This window comes from Meles meles, chromosome 1, assembly GCF_922984935.1.
Source record: "Meles meles chromosome 1, mMelMel3.1 paternal haplotype, whole genome shotgun sequence".
Lineage (NCBI taxonomy): Eukaryota > Metazoa > Chordata > Mammalia > Carnivora > Mustelidae > Meles > Meles meles.
The window spans coordinates 195,658,569-195,682,124 of NC_060066.1; the positions used below are offsets into that span (position 1 = coordinate 195,658,569).

The window sequence follows — 23,556 nt, forward strand, 5'->3', positions numbered from 1 at the left end:
CATAAAGCCTATTATATAATAAAGTGATGGATACCTCCTACAATTTATTGAATACCTTACTGAAAGTGAAAAATGAAATGGTTGTGTGGGCACTAAATGGTTGTAAGTGTATCTGTTGTTCACCCTTCTGATCATGTGATGGGGCTGGCAGTCGCCACAGCCCTGCCCAAGCATTATGAGAAAATATCTTCAGGCATATTGCTAGCCTGGGAAAAGATCAAAATTCAAAGTTCAGTTTCTACTCAATGCATATCACCTCACACCAGCATAAAGTTGAAAAATCTTAAGCCCAACCATCGTAAATCAGGACTGCCCGTAAATCATTTTTCAAATAAAAGTCAAAATAATCAACAATATCCAAGTGCCATATTAACTCTAAAGAAAAACTGAAAACTTCCATTTATGACCATTTATTTTCTTGCAGGTAGAAAAACCTCTGAACCCCAAAAGTAGTTTAGCTGGGGTGAAAACCAGATCTTCTAACATTTTGGATCTCTGTAAGACTAAAAGAAGAAATTATGTTAAGGCACAAGCCAACCCATTCACTGGGCCTCTCCATAACGCCAGAAGATTCATGTATGGTGCTTTGAGACAAGAGTAGAAGAAATGATGGTTAGGTGTTTGGTTTGACTAAATTATTCTCCACCTACAACAGTAAGAAAAACTTGACTTTAATAATCTTGTGCAATTTAAAGAATTGCTTTTAGGGGCACCTCGATGGCTCAGTCAAGTGTCTGCCTTCAGTTCAGGTCATGATCCCAGGGTCCGGGGATGGACCCCCCGCCCCAACCTCAGGCTCTTTGCTCAGTGGGGAGCCTGTCTTTCCATCTCCCTCTGCCTGTCACCCTCACCCCTGCTTGTGTTCTCTCCCTCTTTTCTCTATCAAATAAATAAAATCTTTTAAAAAATAACACAGAACCCCAACACTCAGGAAGAGCTAGGTGAACAGCCTTGTTAGGGGCTCCGAATTCCTTTCAATCTGCCCCCAAAGCCATACCAGTATTTTCTGTGATGTGAAAAGAAAAACTGGGAAACACTGGCTTAAACTAAACTAACATTTTTTTTTTAAAAGATTTTATTTATTTATTTGACAGACAGAGATCACAAGTAGGCAGAGAGGCAGGCAGAGGGAGAGGGGGAAGCAGGCTCCCTGCTGAGCAGAGAGAGCCCGATGCGGGGCTCGATCCCAGGACCCCGAGATCACGACCTGAGCCGAAGGCAGAGGCTTAACCCACTGAGCCACCCAGGCGCCCCTAAACTAACATTTCAAATCGCAAAAAAAGCATCCTGAATAATCTCATATCCAACTTGAATACATGTGGAAAAGTCTAGGAAAAATTGCTTTTGAATTGGCTTATCTCAGTACATTTTCCCTTTTGAAGGTGAAATACTGGACAACTAAGCTCACAGGAATTCTCTACAAATCACCAGAAGTTCCACTAATACTAAAAACGGTGAATGTCACATTTCTAATTCAGAACTTGAGCATCTTCAAACTGATGAAGCAAAGGACTCCCAATGTGCAGGGAAAGTATATCAAAATGAGCTTGGCAAATAGAAGTATCTAGGCATATTGTACTATGCCTCAGGCAGAGAAAAGTTCTCAACTCAAAAGGACAACTACAATGTTAATTACAAATCAGCATTATTTGATTCAATAGCCTGGGCTACGTAGACTGGCCAAATGAATAGTCATTTGAGGACAAAACATCATTAAAACCCATTTTCAAAACCCTTTCTTATAAAGTCTTCACTCATTTGAGCAGCTTTACAAATTTGGGACACCTTAAGAACTAAGTCTTTAAAGTAATCTCTACACACAACATGGGGTTCAAACTCACAACCTCGAGATCCAGAGTCCCAGGCTTGGGGAGCCTGGGTGGCTCAGTCAGTTGGGAATGGACTCGTGTTTTTGGTTCAGGTCATGATAGCAGGGTTGAGACTGAGCCCAGCAGGTTACATGCTGGGTGTGGAGCCTGCTTAAGAGTCTCTCTTTCCCTCTCCCCATCACTCTCCTCCCCAACCTGAAAAAAAAAAAAAAAGTAGGAGTCCCATGCTCTATGAACTAAGCCAGCAATGAACCCCACGGGCTAAAAATCTTTAAGGCAGAGAAGCCCCAAACCTTGAGAAATAAGTAAGGGTAAATCAAATACCATTATGGTTATATGGTTCACAAAGACCCAAGCCCCACTGGAATTTATTCTTAGATCTGCACCAACATGGAATACTAAGTAAGCAGCATTTCAAATTGAACAATTACATCCTTGATATTGGGCTCTACCTACTTTGCAAATAAAATTATGCACTATCCGGCCAGGTTTCTAAAGGGTTAACAGTGTCTGGCACCTAATAAGCACTCATAATCAAATATCTGCTCAATGATTTAACAGTGGCTCAACCTTCTCTGGGAAGCATTATGAATTCCGGCCCACCTTTTTCTTTACAGAGGTCATGGTTGTCCAGCCCTGGATACAAAAGTAAGCCTGAACTATCTCATTTCAGCAAACTTTCTAAAACCAGTTGTCATCTCACCTCATACAATTCCTTAGGCCCAAATCCTTCATAAAACACAGAAGACTCAAACCATACTAATAAATAGCACTAGAAGTGATGCTCAACAGGATCTCACGTTTATTGAGAAGTGATTAATGGTAAAAAGAAAGGCAATGCCCTTTCCTCATTGGCTGAACAATAAACTGAAGAAACATTCACTACACATTTTACAATATTTTTCTCTTCCAAAATGCATTTCTGTAAACAAGTTTTTACCACTGTTCTTAGCTTTGAAATCAAATTAATCCTGACTTAATCAGTATAATGTACAAGAACAGAAAATTTCTTAGGACTCCTAGTACTTTACTTTGAGTAACAAAGGGTCAGAGAAAATGAACCACCCTTGAAGACACAACCTTGGGTAACACTGTTAAATTCTCCAAGACAAAAATTCTTCATAAAAATGTTCTTCCAGTTCGGAAGGGAAAAACCAAATTCCCACTTTCTGGGGTAGAGGCCCAAAATCTTCGAAACTCAAGTGTTCTCCAAGTGCAAATGTCAAAATGGGGAGAGGAAAGGGTTTAAAAATTAGAGAAAACTGTATGCACTTACGGACTTTAAAATCCGAAAAACATAGTAAAAAGACAAAAAAAACAAAGCATTATGCTCTGAAATCACAACCAAAGCCAAAATAAAAGGGACATTTTTCACCTAAACTACCTAGAGGGATTTTTTGTTTAGTTTTTTCTTTTTCTTTTTTTTTTCCATTTTCCAGTTAAGTCCTATGTCTTTTGTGAAATTCCAATACTTAAACTGCAAGTCTGCAATCGTCTCTGAAGTCAATGAAATTAAGAAAAAAGTCCTAATTCTCTTGAAGGTCATTTTTTTCCTCTTAGGATATGCAGATGCAACCGTTGCTGCAGTCTGTGCAGAACTGCCTTTTATTTGCCACGACCTTGACGTTCCTACAGAGGTTAAAAAACAAAAACAAAAACAAAATTGAAATGGTTAGTTAAAACTTATCTGAACATGCTTAAGAATTAAAACTTTATAAATAACTCAGTAAAAATTTAGTTATTTGTGCTGAATAGAATACACTTCACAAATAAAAACTTTTACTTCCTGTATTTTAAACCAAAGTCGTAAACAATCATCCCACAATTAATACAAAATTGTTTTTCCTTGACTTTAAAATTTCTTGCATGACTTAAACACATCTGTTTTCCAATTACAGTTGGCTTAAGCTAATACTTGTCAATCCTCCCAAATATGGGCGTAATGGAAGTAACTCAAACCATTCATCAAAAGCCTAAAGAAGGGAAGCAGCATATAAAGTATACTTAAAAAAACTCTAAGGGGTATCTGGGTGGCTCAGCTGGTTAAGCCACTGCCTTCAGCTCTGGTCATGATCCCAGAGTCCTGGGATTGAGTCCCATTCGGGGCTTCTTCCCCTGCTCTGTAGGGAGCCTGCTTCTCCCTCTCCCTCAGCCTCTCCCTCTGCTTGTGCTGTCAAATAAATAAATAAAATCTTAAAAAACAAAACAAAACTCTAATAGTACTAGAGTCATCCTATACTAGTCCTAAACCTTAGGCATACTCATAGGCCTCAAATTTCCCTTTTTTGTAAAGTGAGGAAACACATCTCACAGAGCTGTGTGAGAATTAATGGGCTGACATATAGAAAGCTCTTAATCCACAGCAAAAAGAAAATTATCCTCTTCTCCTGGGGACAGTTCAAAATCCACGTAAACATCCATTTTGAAAACTGACTTCCATACTTGTTTTCCCTGAAATAAATCTAAATGCTCATTTCTTGGTAAAAATCGTTCTTCATGTACCTTTCATAACTTTATCCTAAACACCCTTGGAATTTTTTAAACTATGACTCAATCCCGTGTCTTTTCATTGCTGGTTTTTTTTTTTTTGTTTTTTTTTTTTGAGAGGGAGGGAGTTAAGAAGGGGGCAGAGGGAGAGGGAATCACAGGGCTCCATTTAACCGCCCTGAAATCATGACCTAGGCCAAAATCAAGAGTCAGCTACTTAACTAAGCCACCCAGACGCCCCCATGTCTTTTAAAAACAAAAACATTGGGAGAGGGGGTGCCTGGGTGGCTCAGTAGGTTGGGTGCCTGCCTTCAGCTCAGGTCGTGATCCTGGGGTCCTAGGATGGAGCCCTGCATCTAGTTCCTTTCTTGGCGGGGAGACCGCTTCTCCCCATTTGTGCTCTCTCGCTATCTCTGTCTCTCTCAAGTAAATAAAATCTTTTAAAACAGTTGGGGTGCCTGGGTGGCTCAGTGGGTTAAGGCTCAGGTCGTGATCCTGGGATCGAGCCCCACATCCGGCTCTCTGCTCCGCGGGGGGCCTGCTTCCTCCTCTCTCTCTGCCTGCCTCTCTGCCTAGTTGTGATTTCTCTCTGTCAAATAAATAAAATATTTTTTTTTAATCTTTTAAAACAGGAAATAAATAAAATAAAAGCAAAAGCCTGGGTAGCTCAGTTGGTTAAAGCCTCTGCCTTTGGTGCAGGTCATGATCTCAGGGTCCTGGAACCGAGCCCCACATCGAGCTCCCTGCTCGGCAGGGAAACTGTTTCTCCCTTTCCTGTTCCCCCTGCTTGTGCTCCCTGTCAAATAAATAAATAAAATCTTTTAAAAATAAATAAAAGCAAAAACATTAAGTGGTTAGGAGCACACAGGCCTGAACTTAGATTTGATTCCTCAATCTCCCTGAGTAGAGTCATCTGCTCTCATTTATCCATGGTAAAATATGAATCCTACTAAAAAGAAGAGCAACTACCACTTTTCGGTTTCCATGTTCCAGACACTGTACATAGTAATGATCTTCATAACCATGCTGCACAGACTGTATTACTCCTAAGAAAACTAAAGCTCAAAAAATCTCCTTGACCAGTATTACCTAGTAAGAATCAGGATTCAGGGGCGCCTGGGTGGCTCAGTGGGTTGGGCCTCTGCCTTCCGCTCAGGTCATGATCTCAGGGTCCTGGGATGGAGCCCAGAGTCATCCGGCTCTCTGCTCAGCCGGGTGCCTGCTTCCCTCTGCCTGCCTCTCTACCTACTTATGATCTGTCAAATAAATTTTTAAAATCTTGAAAAAAAAAAATAAATAAAGAATCTGGATTCAAACCTAGGGCCATATATAGGCTCTTTCTCAATACCATGTTATTACAAATGCTTATCAAAGCAAAACTTTGTGATGAACTGACTACCCCTATGGCTAAGTTAATCCATAGATATAAAAACAGTATTCAGAAAGAGCACTTATCTTTTCCTTTTTTAAAGATTTTATTTGAGAGAAAGCACAGACACACACTTGTGAGTGGGAGAAGGAGCAGAGGGGGAGGGAGAGGGACCAGCACGCTGTGCTGAGCCCAGACCCCCACCAAGGGCTCAATCCCATAACCCTGACACCAACAGGGATGACCTGAGCTGAGCTGAGCTCAGCGGAGCCAAAACTAAGAGCTGGAGCCACCCAGGCCACCCAGGCAGTTATCTTTTCCTGATGTCCCATTTCACGTATCTGGAATTCAGGGATAAACTCGCCAACATACCAAGATCTGGGATATTATTAAGTCGTTTTGAAATTTCAAATTTAATGAAATAACTCACCATACACTCCTACCTCTTGAAATCAAACTCAAGAACAAGAAATTCAAAAAAAGGACCTCAAAAGTTTTCAATCTCCATACTTTTTGCCCTTCCTACATACTCTTCCAAAGTTTTGATAATAAATGTCCTGCTTATAATAGGAAAATTGCAATTTAAAAAATAAATCTCTGCAGGGGCGCCTGGGTGGCTCAGTGGGTTAAAGCCTCTGCCTTTGGCTCAGGTCGTGATCCCAGAGTCCTGGGATCAAGCCCCACATCGGGCTCTCTGTCGGCAGGAAGCCTGCCTCCTCCTCCCTCTCTCTGCCTACTTGTGATCTCTGTCTGTCAAATAAATAAATATCTTTTAAAAATAAAATAAAATAAAAAATAAATCTCTGCAATTGACCAAAGTCAAACTTTAAACAGCACCTTGCTTCTCATCAATTTTAAACTATCTGCCTGTTTTGTCTTTCATATTTTGGATGGATACCATTTACCTAACGTCTCTTCTATTATGGACCAAAATAACCTACACTTGGCTTCAGAAAATCTGGACTCTTCAGTGTTTCTTGATTCAATCTCATTCTCATGCTTTTATTATTTTTTTTAATATTTTATTTATTTGACAGAGAGAAATCACAACTAGGCAGAGAGGCAGGCAGAGAGAGAGGAGGAAGCAAGTTCCCTGCAGAGCAGAGAGCCCGATGTGGGGCTAGATCCCAGGACCCTGGGATCATGACCTGAGCCAAAGGCAGAGGCTTTAACCCACTGAGCCACCCAGGCGCCCCACTTTTATTATTCTTTAAACCAGGAACATGTGGCCTTCTGTCCCTCAAGGTAAACCCCTTCTTTGAAACTTCTTTAACCACCACAGTTTTCAATGTCTTTTTAAACTTGCATCCACAATTAAAAGTTAAATTGCACTGTCTTGTTTTATGTAAAATTAGTCCCACCTCAATCAAAAAGCTCTTAGAAAGTAAAGATGATGTCTTCAACTAGCCTCACTCACAAGCTACAGGAGTTTAGCAGTAGGTAACATGCTACAACTGACTTTTAAATAAAATTCTGATTCCTTTTTCTTTTTCTTTTTTAAGTTTCATTTATTTAAGTAGTCTCTACACCCAACATGGGGTTCGAACTCACAAACAGGAGATCTAGAGTCACCGTGTGCTCTTCCAACTAAGCCAACCAGGCGCCTCACAGATTTATTTTAAGTTACATAAATTACATACAAATAAATGGCATTAGCTGTCTTAATCCCCTGATCAACATCAAGAAAACATCACATTGATACAATTAAGCAAGTTCGATTAACTGCTGTTCTATTTCCAAATAGTTTTGATGTGTACACAAAAACTAAGCTTATATAATTACAAATAATAAAGATAACATCCATCTTCTCAGTATAAAGATAATAAGCATTTCCATACTATCTTGAAAAGTAAAACGGATTTGGCACCAATAAAAAGAAAATCACCAGATTTTATTTTTTTAAGTAGGAAAAGAAAACAGCTTTACAACAGAGAACGTAGTGAACACTTTAAATAAGTGATCAAAATAACATTCCCAATAATGGCATAAACAGCCTCCTAATGGGAGGCACTGAGGACACAAAGTCGCTTCTGTAGTATTCCTGCCAGAGAAACACAATCAGAATGTACATAATGAGGAAACCTTAGACAAACTGAGGTGCATTCTACAAAAATAAACAGCATAGGGCGCCTGGGTGGCTCAGTGGGTTAAAGCCTCTGCCTTCGGCTCAGGTCATGATCTCAGGGTCCTGGGATCGAGCCCCGCATCGGGCTCTCTGCTCCACAGGGAACCTGCTTCCTCCTCTCTCTCTCTCTGCCTGCCTCTCTGCCTACTTGTGATCTCTCTCTGTCAGATAAATAAAATCTTTAAAAAAAATAAAATAAACAGCATATACTCTTCAGAAAGGCAATGTCATAAACAAAGCACCTCGGTGGGTGGGGTGTGGTATGCATATGAAAACACTGTAGATTAAAAGAGACCAAAAAGACATGAAAACTACAAGATCCTGGACTGGAACCTGGGTCATTAAAAAATGGCTATCAAGGACATTAAGACTTACTGGTAAAATACAAATAAGATTTGTAGATAACAGTTCTGTATTGTCAATGTTAAATTTCCTGATGCTGATTAACCACACTGTGGTTATAGTGCATGTTCTTATTTTTAGGGATTAACGGCAAAATATTGAGGAAAAAAGGACCTATCTGAAACCTACTTTCAAATGGTCAGAAAATCACCCATCTCCAAAAAGAAAAATAAAGTAATAAATGTGGCAAAACAGTACAGCAGCAAATCTGGATGAAAAGTATACAGGCATTCTGTGAACTATTCTTGAAATTTCTCTTAAGTTTGAAACTATTTCAAAATAAAGTTAATAAAAATGGGGAGAAAATTACAGTTTTCATTTCATTCTTCTGCAAATACTAGCTACACTAAAACTTATGTGCAACAAATCATAAAACTGTGAAATGAGTTTATTTCTGGGGCACCTGAGTGGCTCAGTTAAGTGACTCTTGATTTTGGCTCAGGTCTTGAACTCAAGAGTTATTTGATCCAGTCCATGCTCAGCAGGGAGTCTCCTGAAGATTCTCTCCCCTCTACCCTCCCCCCACTCTAAATAAATAAATAAGATAATGAAATTAGTTTATTTCCTCAGACCTACACTAAAAGTCCTTAAACACAGAGCACTTTTTTTTTTTTTTTAAGATTTTTATGTATTTATTTGAGAGAGCAAAAAAGCAGAGGGGAGAGGGAGAAGCAGAGGCTCCCCGCTGAGCAAGGAGCTCAATGCAGGGCTCAAACCCAAGACCCTGAGATCATGACCTATGCCAAAGGCAGATGCTTAACTGAGCCACCCAGGAACCCCAAACACAGAGTATTTTAGCAAAAAAGAAAATAGAGGCTCCTGGCTGGCTAGGTTGGTAGAGTGTGCAACTCTTGATCTCTGGGTTGTGAGTTCAAGCCCCACGCTTTTAAAAATTTTTGAAAAAAAATTTTAAGTATATTTTAAAAAGGGCCGCCTGGGTGGCTCAGTCGTTGGGCATCTGCTTTCGGCTCAGGTCATGATCCCAGCGTGCTGGGATTGAGCCCTGCATCGGGCTCCCTGCTAAGTAGGGAGTCTGCTTCTCCCTCTCCCACTCCCCCTGCTCCTGTTCCCTCTCTCAGTGTCTCTCTGTCAAATAAATAAATAAAATCTTAAAAAAAAAAAAAAAGTATTTATTTTCTTAAAAAGTTACCTAGCAGTTTTTTTTTTTACAAGTCTTTTAGAATGAGAAAAGATGACAAAGAGAATGTTCTAACACAAGGACCATTATTTTTAGACACTTACAGCAGCTTTCTTTCACTTTTGTGACTACTTCCTATAACCACTGAGAACAATTCCACTAAATGCTCTGACAATTTATAGCCAAAGGGCTTCACCTGTAGATCAGCTGTATTTGCCGATATTCCTAAGCAACCAGTCTACCCTAGTAATATTTAATAAATAAGGGGCGCCTGGGTGGCTCAGTGGGTTAAAGTCTCTGCCTTCTGCTCAAGTCGTGATCCCGGGGTCCTGGGATCGAGCCCCACATCAGGCTCTCTGCTCAGCAGGGAGCCTGCTTCCCCCTCTCTCTGCCTGCCTCCCTGCCTACTTGTGATCTGTCAAATAAATAAATAAAATCTTAAAAATATATATTTAATAAATAAAAAGTAAGGAGGTGGGGGAACCAGGAGAATGATGATGGATATAATATAATGGATATATTATATGGATATAATAAAGGGAAGAGAGAAGAGCACATAAAAGCAAAATCAGATCTCCAATGGGTACAAGTCCCAGACAGAATTGCCATGAGCAAAACATACATTTATTTATGTCTTGTTGAACACTCCAGCTTTTATACACGAAGATACTACTGACTCATCATAGCAGGGCAAGTGGTATGTCAAGTTTTTTTTTCCCATGGTGCTGTCATGTGGAACCAGCCCAATGACAGCCTATCCCTTTTTAAATCTAGTACTTCCATGGGACACCTGAGTGGCTCAGATGGTTAGGCATCTGCTTTCGGCTCAGGTCATGATTCCAGGGTCCTGGGATTGAGCTCTGCATCCATCTCCCTGCTCAGTAGGAGTCTGCTTCTACCCCTCTTTCTCCCCCTGCTTGTGCTCTCTCACTCTCTCTGTCAAATTAAAATAAAATAACAATATAACATAATGTAATATAAAATAAATAAAATAAAATAAAATCTAGAGCCACAGGCCAGACAGTTACAATGAGATGTGTGGTAAGAACAGGCTGAAGTGGTCAGTCAAGGTTAAGCTCCCGCCATGGATTTGCTGTCTGCAATAAGGGAAACAAACATAAGATCCTCAAGAACGAACACAAAATTAACTACAAAGGCCCAGTTAACCAGAAAACAACCAAATGCTAGAAGGGAAGATGCATGCATTCCTAGAGCTTAAGGATCTTGTACTGGTAATAAAGAATAGAGGAGGGGAGCCTGGGTGGCTCAGTGGGTTAAAGCCGCTGCCTTCGGCTCAGGTCATGATCCCAGGTTCCGGGGATCGAGCCCCGCATCGGGCTCTCTGCTTGGTGGGGAGCCTGCTTCTCTTCCTCTCTCTCTCTGCCTGCCTCTGCCTACTTGTGATCTCTGTCCGTCAAATAAATAAATAAAATCTTAAAAAAAAAAAAAAAAAAAAGAATAGAGGAAAATCACAGCCAAGATCTTACTGAATTCACACCCCACCCCCAAATTTCCCTTTAGGACACATTCATCCTAATCTTTAAATCAATCCAAAATCTCAACAAGACAATAACGAGTCTAAAGAAACAATCTTAACAAATAAAGATAAATTTAAAGACATTAAGACAGGCGCCTGGGTAGCTCAGTTGTTAAGTGTCTGCCTTTGGCTCGGTTCATGATCCCAGGAAGCCATCAGGCTTCCCGCTCTTCAGGAAGCGTACTTCTCCCTCTCACACTCCCCCTGCTTGTGTTCCCTCTCTTGCTGTCTCTCTGTCAAATAAATAAATAAAATTTTAAAAAATAAAGATATTAAGAAAGTGTAAACCAAGGGAAGAAGTTTCTAGCCTTCAGTATCTGTTCTGCCACTTAAAAAACTAGAGGTAATACCCATACTAATCATGCATTCCACCTGAGCCCTCACCCAGTTTATATCTATGATTATAAAATACAAAACTTCATCTCTAGGAAATATCCCAAAAACCACAAGGTGGCAATGTTACCTAAAATCTGCACATTTGAAACCTCTTCCTGTAATACAAATTTATCTTTTTGCAGATTTATTTTTTTTTCCTCTAAATTTAATACCCCCTTGTTTCTACTACCATCCTACTCTCTCCACTTTTAAGAAGCCCTTAAATACAACTGAGGCATATATTTATGTGCCGGCTATAATTTTATTGACCTTAAAAACTGATATTCACCCCTAAAATTACGTTTACTTCTATAACCCTCAACTAATTTTTCCTATGTCCCCAGGACCTTGAGAGAAAGGAACAGAAATTTCAGTGTCCCTGGCTGAACGTAAAAGAATGTGGATGGGCTAACATGATAAAATGTGATTATACTAAAATCACTTTCATAGAGTGAAATCTAAAAAACAAAACATATGAATAAACAAAGCAGAAACAGACCCATAAATACAGAGAAAAACTGATGGTTGCCAGAGGGGAAGTGGGAGGGACAGGCAAATGGGTGAAGGAGAGTGGGAGACAGTCTTCAAGGTATGGAATGAGTAAGAGGATAAAACATACAGCAAGGGAAATACAGTCAATGGTACTGCATTATGACATAGCCTTACATGGCAAGAGTTGGTAGCTACATTTGTGGTGAGCAGAACGTAACATACTAACTCGTCCAGTGAAAGCACTATTTTATACTTGGACACCTGCGTGGCTCAGTTGGTTGGGCGTCCAACGGATTTTGGCTCCAGTCATGGCCTCAGGGTCATGGGATTGAGCTCCACGTGGGGCTCCCCATTCAGCAGAGTCTACTTAAGACCCTCTCACCCTCTCCCTCTGCCCCTCCCTAACCCTCCCTCTCAAAATAAATACATCTTAAAATATATGTATCATTGGGGTGCCTGGGTGGCTCAGTCAGTTAAGTGTCTGACTTCAGCTCAGGCCATAATCTCAGAGTCCTGAGATCAAATACCTTGTCTGGCTCCTTGCTCAGCAGGGGTCCACTTTTCCCTCTCCCTACCCCACTCATAGTTCTCTAAGAAATAAATAAAATCTTTTAAAAAAAAATCTTCTAATGGGGCGCCTGGGTGGCTCAGTGGTTAAGCCGCTGCCTTCAGCTCTGGTCATGATCTCAGGGTCCTGGAATCCAGCCCCGCATCGGGCTCTCCGCTCAGCAGGGAGCCTGCTTCCTTCCCCTCTCTCTGCCTGCCTCTCTGCCTACTTGTGATCTCTCTGTCAAATAAATAAGGGCGCCTGGGTGGCTCAGTGGGTTAGGCCGCTGCCTTCGGCTCGGGTCATGATCTCAGGGTCCTGGGATCGAGTCCCGCATCGGGCTCTCTGCTCAGCGGCGAGCCTGCTTCCCTCTCTCTCTCTCTGCCTGCCTCTCTGTCTACTTGTGATTTCTCTCTGTCAAATAAATAAATAAAATCTTTTAAAAAATAAATAAATAAATAAATAAAAATTAAAAAAAAATCTTCTACTTTCTCACCCCCTTTTAAGTTTTTCTAGGTGCAGAAATGGACAGTTTGAATGAATTTCTGGGAACTGAAGTAGGAGCAACAAGACGAAGTTAATGCATTCACATTTCCTATCATCAAATTCTTTCCAAGACTGCTAATTAGAAGCTGAACTCCTATACATATTTTACCAAAAGAGTTAGAAGTAAAAAGCCTAGATAATCCACTATTTTCAGTACCTGAATAATAAATCTGACTATGAACAGAACAAGGATAAGATAAATCACACATTAACATTTTCTAGCTAATTAACTAACATAATGAGAAAACACTAGCTCCAAATCAAATGAAATGGTTTGACAGTCTTGACTATTCTCTAAATCACTCATTGGCTTTCCAATAAAAACATGTGAACCAAAACTAATTTCACAATAAAACCAGTTTCTCCAAACACGTAGACTATAATTCAACAAATAAGGTTTTTAATAGCTTCTCAAATCCCCTCCATTCCCAGTACAAACATATTTCGCATTTGACAGATAAATTCAGAATGAAGTAATCATTAGAATAAGCTTTCCGGACATCTGATGATACTCTCCAGCTCTAACTCCAAAAATATTTTGTAGAATCATTAACAACTCCCTCAATATCTTTCTAGTCCAAGCTACTGTCATCTCTCATCTGGAATATGCCAGACTCTTAAAAGACCTCCCTTTCACTCTTGTGCCCTCTTCAGTGTATTCTAAGGGTTGGACCCCAAAATGGAAAACTCATTAGCATTTTATGTACCATGCCAAAAGTTACTGAAGAATCTGATGATCCAAAATAAACAAGTACATATTTATATAGATCATAGTCATTCATAAAAAACCTGTATGAAAACTGTATGCAAAGAATTTGTATGTAATTTAATTCTAACACCCACAGTAAGGTATTTTTCTGATTTACAAAAAATGCAAAAGCAGGATGGCCGGGTGGCTCAGATGGTTAGGCATCTGCCTTTGGCTCAGGACGTGATCCGAGAGTCCCGGGATTGAGCCCCACATTGGGCTCCTTGCTTGGCAGACAGACTGCTTCTCCCTCTCCCTGCAGCTCCCCCTGCTTATGTTTTCTCCATCTCTATGTATCAAATAAATAAGTAAAACCTTAAAAGAAACTATTAAAGCTCCAAGAAGTTTACTTGCTCTAATCAGTCATAGTGGTAGATATGATAATTAGGTTTTCTAGAGTGCTTGGACTTTCTGCTACTATAAATATGATGTTAAGACCACAGAATCTCCAATTCATGCTCTCTATAATTATCAACCAGTATACATAAATTAAGGCCCATCATATGTAACATATTTTATAGAATCCTTTCCCCCGCTGAAAAAATGGATTACCTTTTTTTTTTTTTTTTGACGGACAGAGATCACAAGTAGGGAGAGAGGCAGGCGAGGTGGGGGAGGGGGGGTGTGAAACGCAGGCTCCCTGCTGAGCAGAGAGCCCGACGTGGGGCTTGATCCCAGAACCCTGGGATCATGACCTGAGCCGAAGGCAGAGGCTTTAACCCACTGATCCACCCAGGTGCCCAAAAAAATGGATTACCTTTAAAAATCAGCCTTTAAAATCTTAGCTTGGGCAACTTCAAGACGGCTAGTAGCCACTAAATATTACAGCTTAAAATTAACAACTCTCTAAAAAAATTAACATGCTCACAGAAAGGAAGATACAATAAAAGGAACTAAATAATGCAAAACTTCGGGCACCTGATCAAATAGAGATCCAGAGAAGTATGTAAAGATTCTGAGGAATCTGAGGTGCCTAGGTGGTACAATTGGTTAAGCATCTGATTCTTGGTTTGGGCTCAAATCATTATCTCAGGGTCCTGGGATCAAGCCCCACATAGGGCTCTGCTGAGTGAGGAGTCTGCTTAATCTCTCTCCCTCTCCCTCGGCCCCTTCCACCTGTGCTCTCACTCCCCTTCTAAAATAAATCAATCTTTAAATAATGTAAAACTTAAAAATAGGGGCACCTGGGTGGCTCAGTGGGTTAAAGCCTCTGCCTTCGGCTCAGGTCATGATCCCAGGGTGCTGGGATCGAGCCCCACATCGGGCTCCCTGCTTGGCGGGGAGCCTGCTTCCCTTCCTCTCTCTCTCCCTGCCTCTCTGCCTCCTTGTGATCTCTGTCAAATAAATAAATAAAATCTTAAAAAAAAAAACAAAACTTAAAAACATTAGTGTCTCTTAGAAACAGCCACAATGTCTCTAAAAAGTAGATTATTACATCAAGCCACAGGGGCACCTAGGTGGCTTGGTCAGTTAAGTGTCCGACTCTCAATTTCGGCTAAGGCCATGATCTCAGAGTCATGAGATCCGGACCTATGTTGGGTTCCACAACGGACATGGAGCCTGCTTAAGATTCTCTATCTCCCTCTGACCTCCTTCACTTAAATTTTTTTTTTCCTTAAATAAGTAACATCATGTTACAGGTACAGGATATTAGCCAAAGAGACTACCACCTTTTAATGGACAAAAAAAGTATAGGCAAAAAAAAAAGTACAGGCAAGTAATTAGAGACTCACAATATTGATAGCTAATTAAAAATGCTCAAAATACCACAATACTAAAGAGTACTGCCAGGTTTATCAAACACATATGAATCCTAACACTGCTTTTAAAGATGAAGTCTTGAGATGAACAGATAATAGACTTTTGGGGGAAAAGACAGGACTACAGTACAAAAAAACAAACTTCAGAAACCAAATGTACAGGAAAAATAAGCATGAGCAATTTGAGGTAAGAGGCACACAAAACACTTACTAATGATATATATAATCCAGGAGTTCTCAAACTTGAAAAATACAAGACAATCACCTATAGATAAGAGCTGATAAAATGCAGACTCCAAAGCCTTGTCTCCAAAGATGCTCCTTAAGTAGGTGAGAGAGGACAAGAATCTGCAGTTTAAGTATTCACTGATGGTAACTTATGTAAAGTGAGAAACTTCTCCATCAACTTGTAATCCCATAAAAAATGCCTATGGAGCTCACTAAATTAAATTACTAATAAGTCTGGGTGTAGAGCCTAGTTACCAGCACTTCTGTAAATACTTTCCAGATGACTCAAAGCTTATTTTATATCATTGTTACCACCTTTTGGCTTATACTCTGAAACACTCATCTAGGTCCACCCTGCTCCCCTCCCCATCCCTCTGCAGACTTACGGATTCCAAGTAAAGTAACACTTGCTATAAATGATTTGAAATTACCCAAGAACTTGTCTGGGTTCTAGTTCTGGCTCACCACTAAACAGAAATAATCTTGCACATTTGTGTAAAAAATGACAGTGAGATAGACTAGAACCTTCCCACTCAATTTTAGAACCTTTTCAGAGTACATTACATCCAGAGCCATTTGTGTTTCCCCTTAATCCTGCTGCCTGCCATTAGCAGCAGCTTTCACAAGGCTGGGCAGAGTGGATCCAATTAGCTCCATTTTGATGCCTGTGGTGAGGGAAGTATATCCTGAGCACTTAAACAAAGGTTTAAATTTTCAATTAATTTGCTCTCCTCATATACCTTCAAAGAGGTGAATGGCATCAGTGGATATCAGAACATTGTTGTTAACTATTTTGAATGATAAATGTGGGGGCACCTGGCTGGCTCAGTCAGTACAACATGTGACTCAACCTCAGGGTTGTAAGCTGGAGCCCACACCGGTGCAGAGATTAAAGATAAAATCTTAAAAAAAAAAAAAAAACAAAGAATGAAGAAAGATAAATGAGAAGACGCAGCAAAGCCTAAGAACAAAAACAGCTTTGGGGCAAGACAAATTCCAGCTCATCTACAACTTAGCTAGTGATCTTGAGAAAGTTATACCTTCTAAATCACAGTTCCCTAACTGTAAAATGAAGACAATCTTGTAAGAACTATAAGAAGGCAGGGGGAGGGGCGCCTGGGTGACTCAGTGGGTTAAGCCTCTGCCTTTGGCTCAGGTCATGGTTTCAGGGTCCTGGGATCCAGCCCCAAGTTGGGCTCTCTGCTCAGCAGGCAGCCTGCTTCCTCCCTCTCTGCCTACTTGTGATCTCTCTGTCAAATAAATAAAATTAAAAAAAAGAAGAAGAAGAAGGCAGGGGGAGGGGACCTCGGTGGCTCAGCTGATTAAGCATCTGACTCTCAGTTTTGGCTCAAGTCATGATCCATGATCTCAGGGACGGGAGATGGAGCCCAGGACCAGGCTCCACGCTGAGCGCAGAGCCTACTTTAAGGAAAAAAGAAAAAAAAATAAAATAAAATGTTGGTGGTGAGGGAACCAAAACCAAAACTCTTCATATAATCCTGGGCCCAAGCAACCTCTCCAGCTTTACCAATAACCATTCTTTCCACTTCTCATTATTCTGAAAACAACCTAAGCATTCATGAGATCATGTTTATGAATATGCTCTGACTTGTCTCTCCTTCCTAGAACGCCCTCCCCACTTTTCTACCGGGCAAATTCCATATAACGGTCCATGGGCTTTGGGGCCAAAGAGACTTGTTTCTATTCAGATGTAACTCCAACATATTTTCATTTATCATTTATTAAGACAAAACTGAAAAAAATCGTATGTCAGAACTTCACTACTTCATCCATGATTTAGCAACTTCTTTGCTAAACGGAATTTTCAAATTCTAGAAGACTATTTCCTCAGATTTCTCAGCTATTCAAAATATGCAGAGCCACAGACATGACACACTTAAATTTAATCTGCATTAATACTTTCTCTATCACTTTAAGGGTAGACAATTAACAAAAACCAAGTCCTGATTTACATACATAGCATTTATCAATTTTTTAAAAAGATCTTATTTGTCAGAGATAGGGCGCCCACGTGAGCATGCGTGCACAAGTACTAGTGCACGAGCAGAGGGAGTGGCAGGCAGAGAGAGAAGCAGGCTCCCTGCTGAGAAAGGAGCCCAAGGCAAGACTCAATCCTAGGATACTGGGATTGTGACCTGAGCAAAAGGCAGACTTTAACTGACTGGGCCACCCCAGCGTCACAGCAGTTGCCAATTTACATGGTATAAATAACATGGCAGAGCTATGTATTACATAGTTTATACAATATTATACACTGATAAAACAGATGTAAATAACCTCAAGTGATAAATTTAAGTATTTATTATGGTTTAACAGTAGTAATAATTGTATTCTAAGTTTATGTAGTTTAATCGTAATTTTCTTACAAACTAGTTTATAATGTATTTAATACAAATACAAAGGCATTTAAAACATCTTTTAATACAATGTATTTAATTTTAATGTCAAAATAATGTTTAGCAGCCAGCTTGCTAAAAAAATTTTTTTTAAGATTTTATTTGCCAGAGAGAAAGAGAGAGAGCGAGCCCAGGCAGGCAGGCAGAGAGGCAGCAGAGGCAGAGGGAGAAGCAGGCTCCCCGCCAAGCAAGGAGCCTGATGTGGGACTCGATCCCAGGACGCTGGGATCATGACCTGAGCCGAAGGCAGACACTTAGCCAACTATGCCACCCAGGTGTCCCATAAAAAAAATTTTTTTTTAAATATTTTATTTATTTGACAGATAGTGAGTGAGCGAGAAAGCGCAAGCAAGCAAGCACAAACTGGGGGAGTGGCAAACCCTGGGATCATAACCTGAGCCGAAGGCAGACACTTAACCAATGGAACCACCCAGACACCCCGCTAAAAATCCTCAAAGCTAAGCAGCTCACAATTAGCCAGCTCTGCATCACTGATATCACTGACATCACTGAAATACCAATTCCACAACTTATTAAGCAATGAGACCCTATACAAATAACCTCTTTGAGCGAGCCAGTTTCCTCATCTAAAATGAGAATATACCAAACATTTATGTGCACCTTTTGCCAAGCTCTGTGCTATCATCTGAGTGTTTATTACTCATTCTGATATGGTTCAAATGTTCCTTCCTCCATGAAGCTCTCCTTAATTTCCCCAAATTTATCACTCTTTTTCAGAAAACCATTTCTTCATTATACTCTATTGCAGCTATTATCCCATGTTTTATCCATTTTCTTGACCTCTTTGTCTCATCCTAAGGCAAAGTTGACACCTCATTTAAACACAAACATTTGTTCAAAGATGGATACAAACAAAAGGCATCATTCAAGGAGATCCAAATTCAGTGTCATCTATTCTCTTCTAGTCCTCTCTTAAGGAGGCTGCAGAAAGGCATTTCATCTATCCACAAAGCAAGGAAGTTGATGAGTAACACAAACGGAATTTCCTTAACCCTTTCGGCAGAGAGACAAGTAACTTATCTGCAAGACCGATGTAGACATAAACAGCCTTAGAATTTTACAAAAAGTTCAGGTTTGCCATTTCAATTAAAACAGGACACCCAGGGGCGCCTGGGTGGCTCAGTGGATTAAGCTGCTGCCTTCGGCTCAGGTCATGATCTCAGGGTCCTGGGATCGAGCCCCGCATCGGGCTCTCTGCTCCGCGGGGAGCCTGCTTCCTCCTCTCTCTCTGCCTGCCTCTCTGCCTACTTGTGATCTCTCTCTCTGTCAAATAAATAAATAAAATCTTTAAAAAAAAAAACAAAAAAAAAAACAGGACACCCAGCATTGCATTAGTTCTGAAGAGGCAATTTAAACCAGTGGTGGAAGGCAGAAATACTAAATCAAAAGGAACAATATGCCATGATTATTTATTCCCTAAGAATTTAATAAGAAAACACATCTGGCTAAAGTGACATATTCTAACTTTTGTATCACAAATTTTACTTGTGTATTTTTAATTTTTTGCTAGAGCTGAAAATGCTCAGTCAGTGGAGGTGACTCTTGATCTCGGGCTCATGAGTTAAAGCCCCATACTGGGCACAGAACTTAGTCAAAGAAAAAAGAAAAGGAAAACGGAGCCAAGGTTGACAGCTTCAAGTATTTCCCAACAACGGATTAAAGGTCCAAATCAAAGGGTTAGGAAGATGGCCATAAAGGAAAAACGAAAAACAAAAAACCCCACAAAACCTCCTTATAAAGAGAAACACTGGAGCACCTAGGTGGCTCAGGCAGTTAAGTGTCCAGTTCTTGATTTCGGCTCACGTCAGGATTTCAGGGTGTGAGATGCCTCCTGCTTGAGATTCTCCCTCTCCCTCTGCCCCTCCCCTTCCTGCTTTCCCTTTAAAAAAAAAAAAAAAAAAGGGAGAGAGAAACATTACTTGCACCAACACCACAGGAAAACTGGATTTTAAGAAAAAGGTAACACTTCTATTAAATAATCATTTCTATGTTCCTCTGATAAATCTTCAATGTTTTATTTTTATATTTTTTAAGCTTTTATTTGAGAGAGAGCATGAGAGAGAGAGCATGTGAGAGCGTTAGAAGGAGAAGCAGAACCTCCAATGAGCAGGAGCCTGTTGCTGGGCTGGATCCCAGGACCCCAGGATCATGACCTGAACCAAGGCAGGCACTGAGTGAGCCACCCAGGGATCCCCTTTTCAGTATGTTCTAAGTAATAATTTTTTCATTAATACTAATGCAGTAAATATTTTTAAAATATCCATATATCTATCTCTACTAAGATTTACTGGGACTCTATCAGTCCTTTCTGTCATCCATGTCCTTCTAGCCTCAAGTCCTTTATTTCTTATATGTAATAAGTAACAGGTCAGAAATTACGAAACAGGGGCTCCTGAGTGGCTCAGTGGTTAAAGCCTCTGCCTTCGGCTCAGGTCATGATCCCAGGGACCTGGGATCGAGCCCCATATCAGGCTCTCTGCTCGGCAGGGAGCCTGCTTCCCTTCCTCTCTCTCTGCCTGCCTCTCTGTCTACTTGTGATCTCTCTCTGTCAAATAAATAAATAAAATCTTAAAAAAAAAAAAAAATTACGAAACAAAAATAACCTTCCTAAAAAGACCTGTTCAGTAGCATACATTCCTTTCATGAATTTCAAATGTTATCTAGGGCTAGCTAACCCTCTTATTCTTGATTTCTCTGGTCTAGACTATTCCATGTATAAATCTTCTCTACAACATATCTAATAAAAGTTCTTTTGGTCTCCTCTTGAAACCCTCCCATGACTAAGAACTCCATTTCTGGAAAGTTCTCCCTTCTATTTACAAAAATTTCCTCCCTTTAACCTCTACTCATTGGTTCTGGTGCTATCTTCTGACAAGGAGAATAAACCCATTAGTCTTTTGTTTTTAAGTAAAACCTATGCTCAGCATGGGGGTTGAACTCATGACCCTGAGATCAGGACATCACGTGTTCTACCAACTGAGCCAGCCAGACATCCCCTAAACCTACCAGTCTTAAAGGCATTTGATACCAGCTATCATATGCCCCTTCCAAATCATCTAAGCTAAACATTCTGATGAACACAAGGGTTATGATGAGAAACAGATAATGTGTATGAAACACATCACTGGAAGAAGTGAGCTGTTATGTATTCAGTAATGGTAATTATAATTACCATGTACTGGTTCACCTTTACTTCTCACGGCCTTCCAAAGGTAATGACAAGGAGTATCCCATGATTTATGGAATTGTTTAATCACTGCTATATCGCACACCTGAAACTACTATAACACTGTATGTTAACTAGAATTAAAATAAAAACTTAAAAAAGGTAACATTAAGGAGCTCCTCCATCCTGATTCAAATGAACCCTTCCTCTTTCTTTTAAACTCTAGAATTTTTTTAAACCAATTTTGTGCCTTTCTCAGTTTCCTTCTATATCAAACTAACTGCATGAACATTTCATTCAACTCCCTTTTCCTAAGCCAACCTCCAACAAGCTTCCATTGTAGAGAAACCTACTCCACAAATACCAATTAGACTTGCTCTTAAACTGTACAGGACTTCTTGTTCCAAATTATCTATAGTCAAAGATGTGGACTGCCCTGAACTGATCTATTTTTATTCTTCCCCCAAACACCTCTGGCTACCTTCTTACATCTTTCAAGGCTCAGCTCAAAAGATCACCTCTCCCAGAATTTCTTCTGTGACCAATCCACCCACAACCCAGGCTGGTTTAGGCAGTCCTCACTTTCAAACTGGCACCCTGTATGTATGTTGAGAAACTGCTTTGTTTTGTATGCTTACCCATCACTAATGTAAGGATCCCTGACAATACACTCCAGATTTCTCAGTAGTATCTAGCATACAGCAAAGAAAAGATACAGGCGTGCCTGGGTGGTTCTGTCTTTAAGTTCTGCCTTCGGATGAGGTCATGACCCCAGGGTCCTGAGATCGAGCCCCGGAGCATATGGCTCCCTGCTCCCTGAAAAGCCTGTCGCTCCCTCTCCCACTCCCCCTGCTTGTGTTCCCTCTGTCTCTGTCAAATAAATAAATAAAACCTTAAAAAAAAAAAAAAAGGATAAATATAGATATATCAGGACCTTGCTGTATTCCCTCTCCATCTCTGTGTCAAATATACAAATAAAATCTTTTTTTAAGATTTTCTTTATGATTGACAGAGAGATCATGCAGGAGGCAGCAGGTAGAGGGAGAAGCAGGCTCCCCGCTGAGCACAGAGCCCAACGTGGGGCTCAACCTCAGGACCCTGGTATCATGATCCAAGCCAAAGGCAAACACCCAACTGAGCCACCTAGGAGCCGCCATAAATAAAATCTTTATAAAGAAAAAAAGGGGGGGGGGCCTGGATGGCTCAGTGGGTTAAAGCCTCTGTCTTCGGCTCAGGTCATGATCCCAGGGTCCTGGGATGGAGCCGCGCATGGGGCTCTCTGCTCAGCGGGAAGCCTGCTTCCTCCTCTCTCTCTGCCTGCCTCTCCGCCTATGTGATCTGTCAAATAAATAAATAAAATCTTAAAAAAAAACCACTGTAGGACAGATGTGAATAGGTATTTTTAATCAATGCATGTTCATTGCATGTTATTTCAGCTGGAAAAAAAAAGCAGCTGACAAATCTAAAAATTAAGGATTGGTAAATTATAATAAATCTATGAAAGAATACTACGAAGCCATCAAAAGTGATGTCACAGAAGAATATTTAACAATTTGGCAACGGTTCTAAATAAATGCAGAAAGCAGGTTACAAAATAGTATCTGAAGTACACAACAGAGTAAACCACATATGGAAGATATCCCTAAAATTTGCTGAAGTTTCAAGCCAGATAGATCCAATGCTTGAAGCTTCTATGATACTGAATTACAACACGGAATAGAACAAGTTGCTAATAATAAGCTAAAATGGCTATAGTTCTGCTTCAGTGTATTCTGCCAAGATACATACCCAATCATAGAACTTTAGAACAGCTGTGACATCATTTTCAGGATGAAGCTTACGTATTTCCCCACTTGAGTTACTATGCCCACTTGGCACAATTTTTTGGAATCTTGTAAATAATACAAGAGTGCACATACAAACACCCCACCTAAAGGAGTCTACTGCCTCAATAAGCTAACAGTTTGACTCCCAGGAAACTTGTTTTATCTTGGAAGCCTAAAAAAGACTAGCTTTACATCAGTTATGTAAGAATGTTAAGGGTAACAGTAGGCAAGAGAAGTAAGGCAATACTGACTGAAATGTTAACTGGGTTTAGAAGCAATCATAGGGACCTTCCTGAAACCTTAGCAATCTCTTCTAACAGAAGGTAAACTAAAAAGTAATCTGACACAAGTATGGTCGAAGCCTTTTTTTTGTCCCCCCCTCCCCCCCCGGTAATTTGTTCACCAGCCTGAGAACATTTCATATACTCATTCATCAGAAGTCTTTATGGAATGGTTTTAAGAAAGATCCATTAGTTGGTTTAACAAAGATCCTCAACCTTGATTATTACCACTATGAAAACATCATAAAGCTGGTCAATTCCA

General features: G+C 40.3%; 1 protein-coding gene across 2 annotated transcripts in view; it reads right to left on the minus strand.

The window, feature by feature from the left end:
* Positions 1-2,608: 2,608 nt before the first annotated feature.
* YTHDF2 (YTH N6-methyladenosine RNA binding protein 2) overlaps positions 2,609-23,556 on the minus strand; it is a 29,958-nt gene continuing 9,010 nt past the window's right edge. For both annotated transcript variants that reach the window (XM_046022310.1, XM_046022301.1), the window contains exon 5: positions 2,609-3,458. In XM_046022310.1, coding sequence (XP_045878266.1) covers positions 3,435-3,458 — 24 coding nt within the window. In that variant the 3' untranslated portion in view covers positions 2,609-3,434. The remainder of the gene's footprint in view (positions 3,459-23,556) is intronic.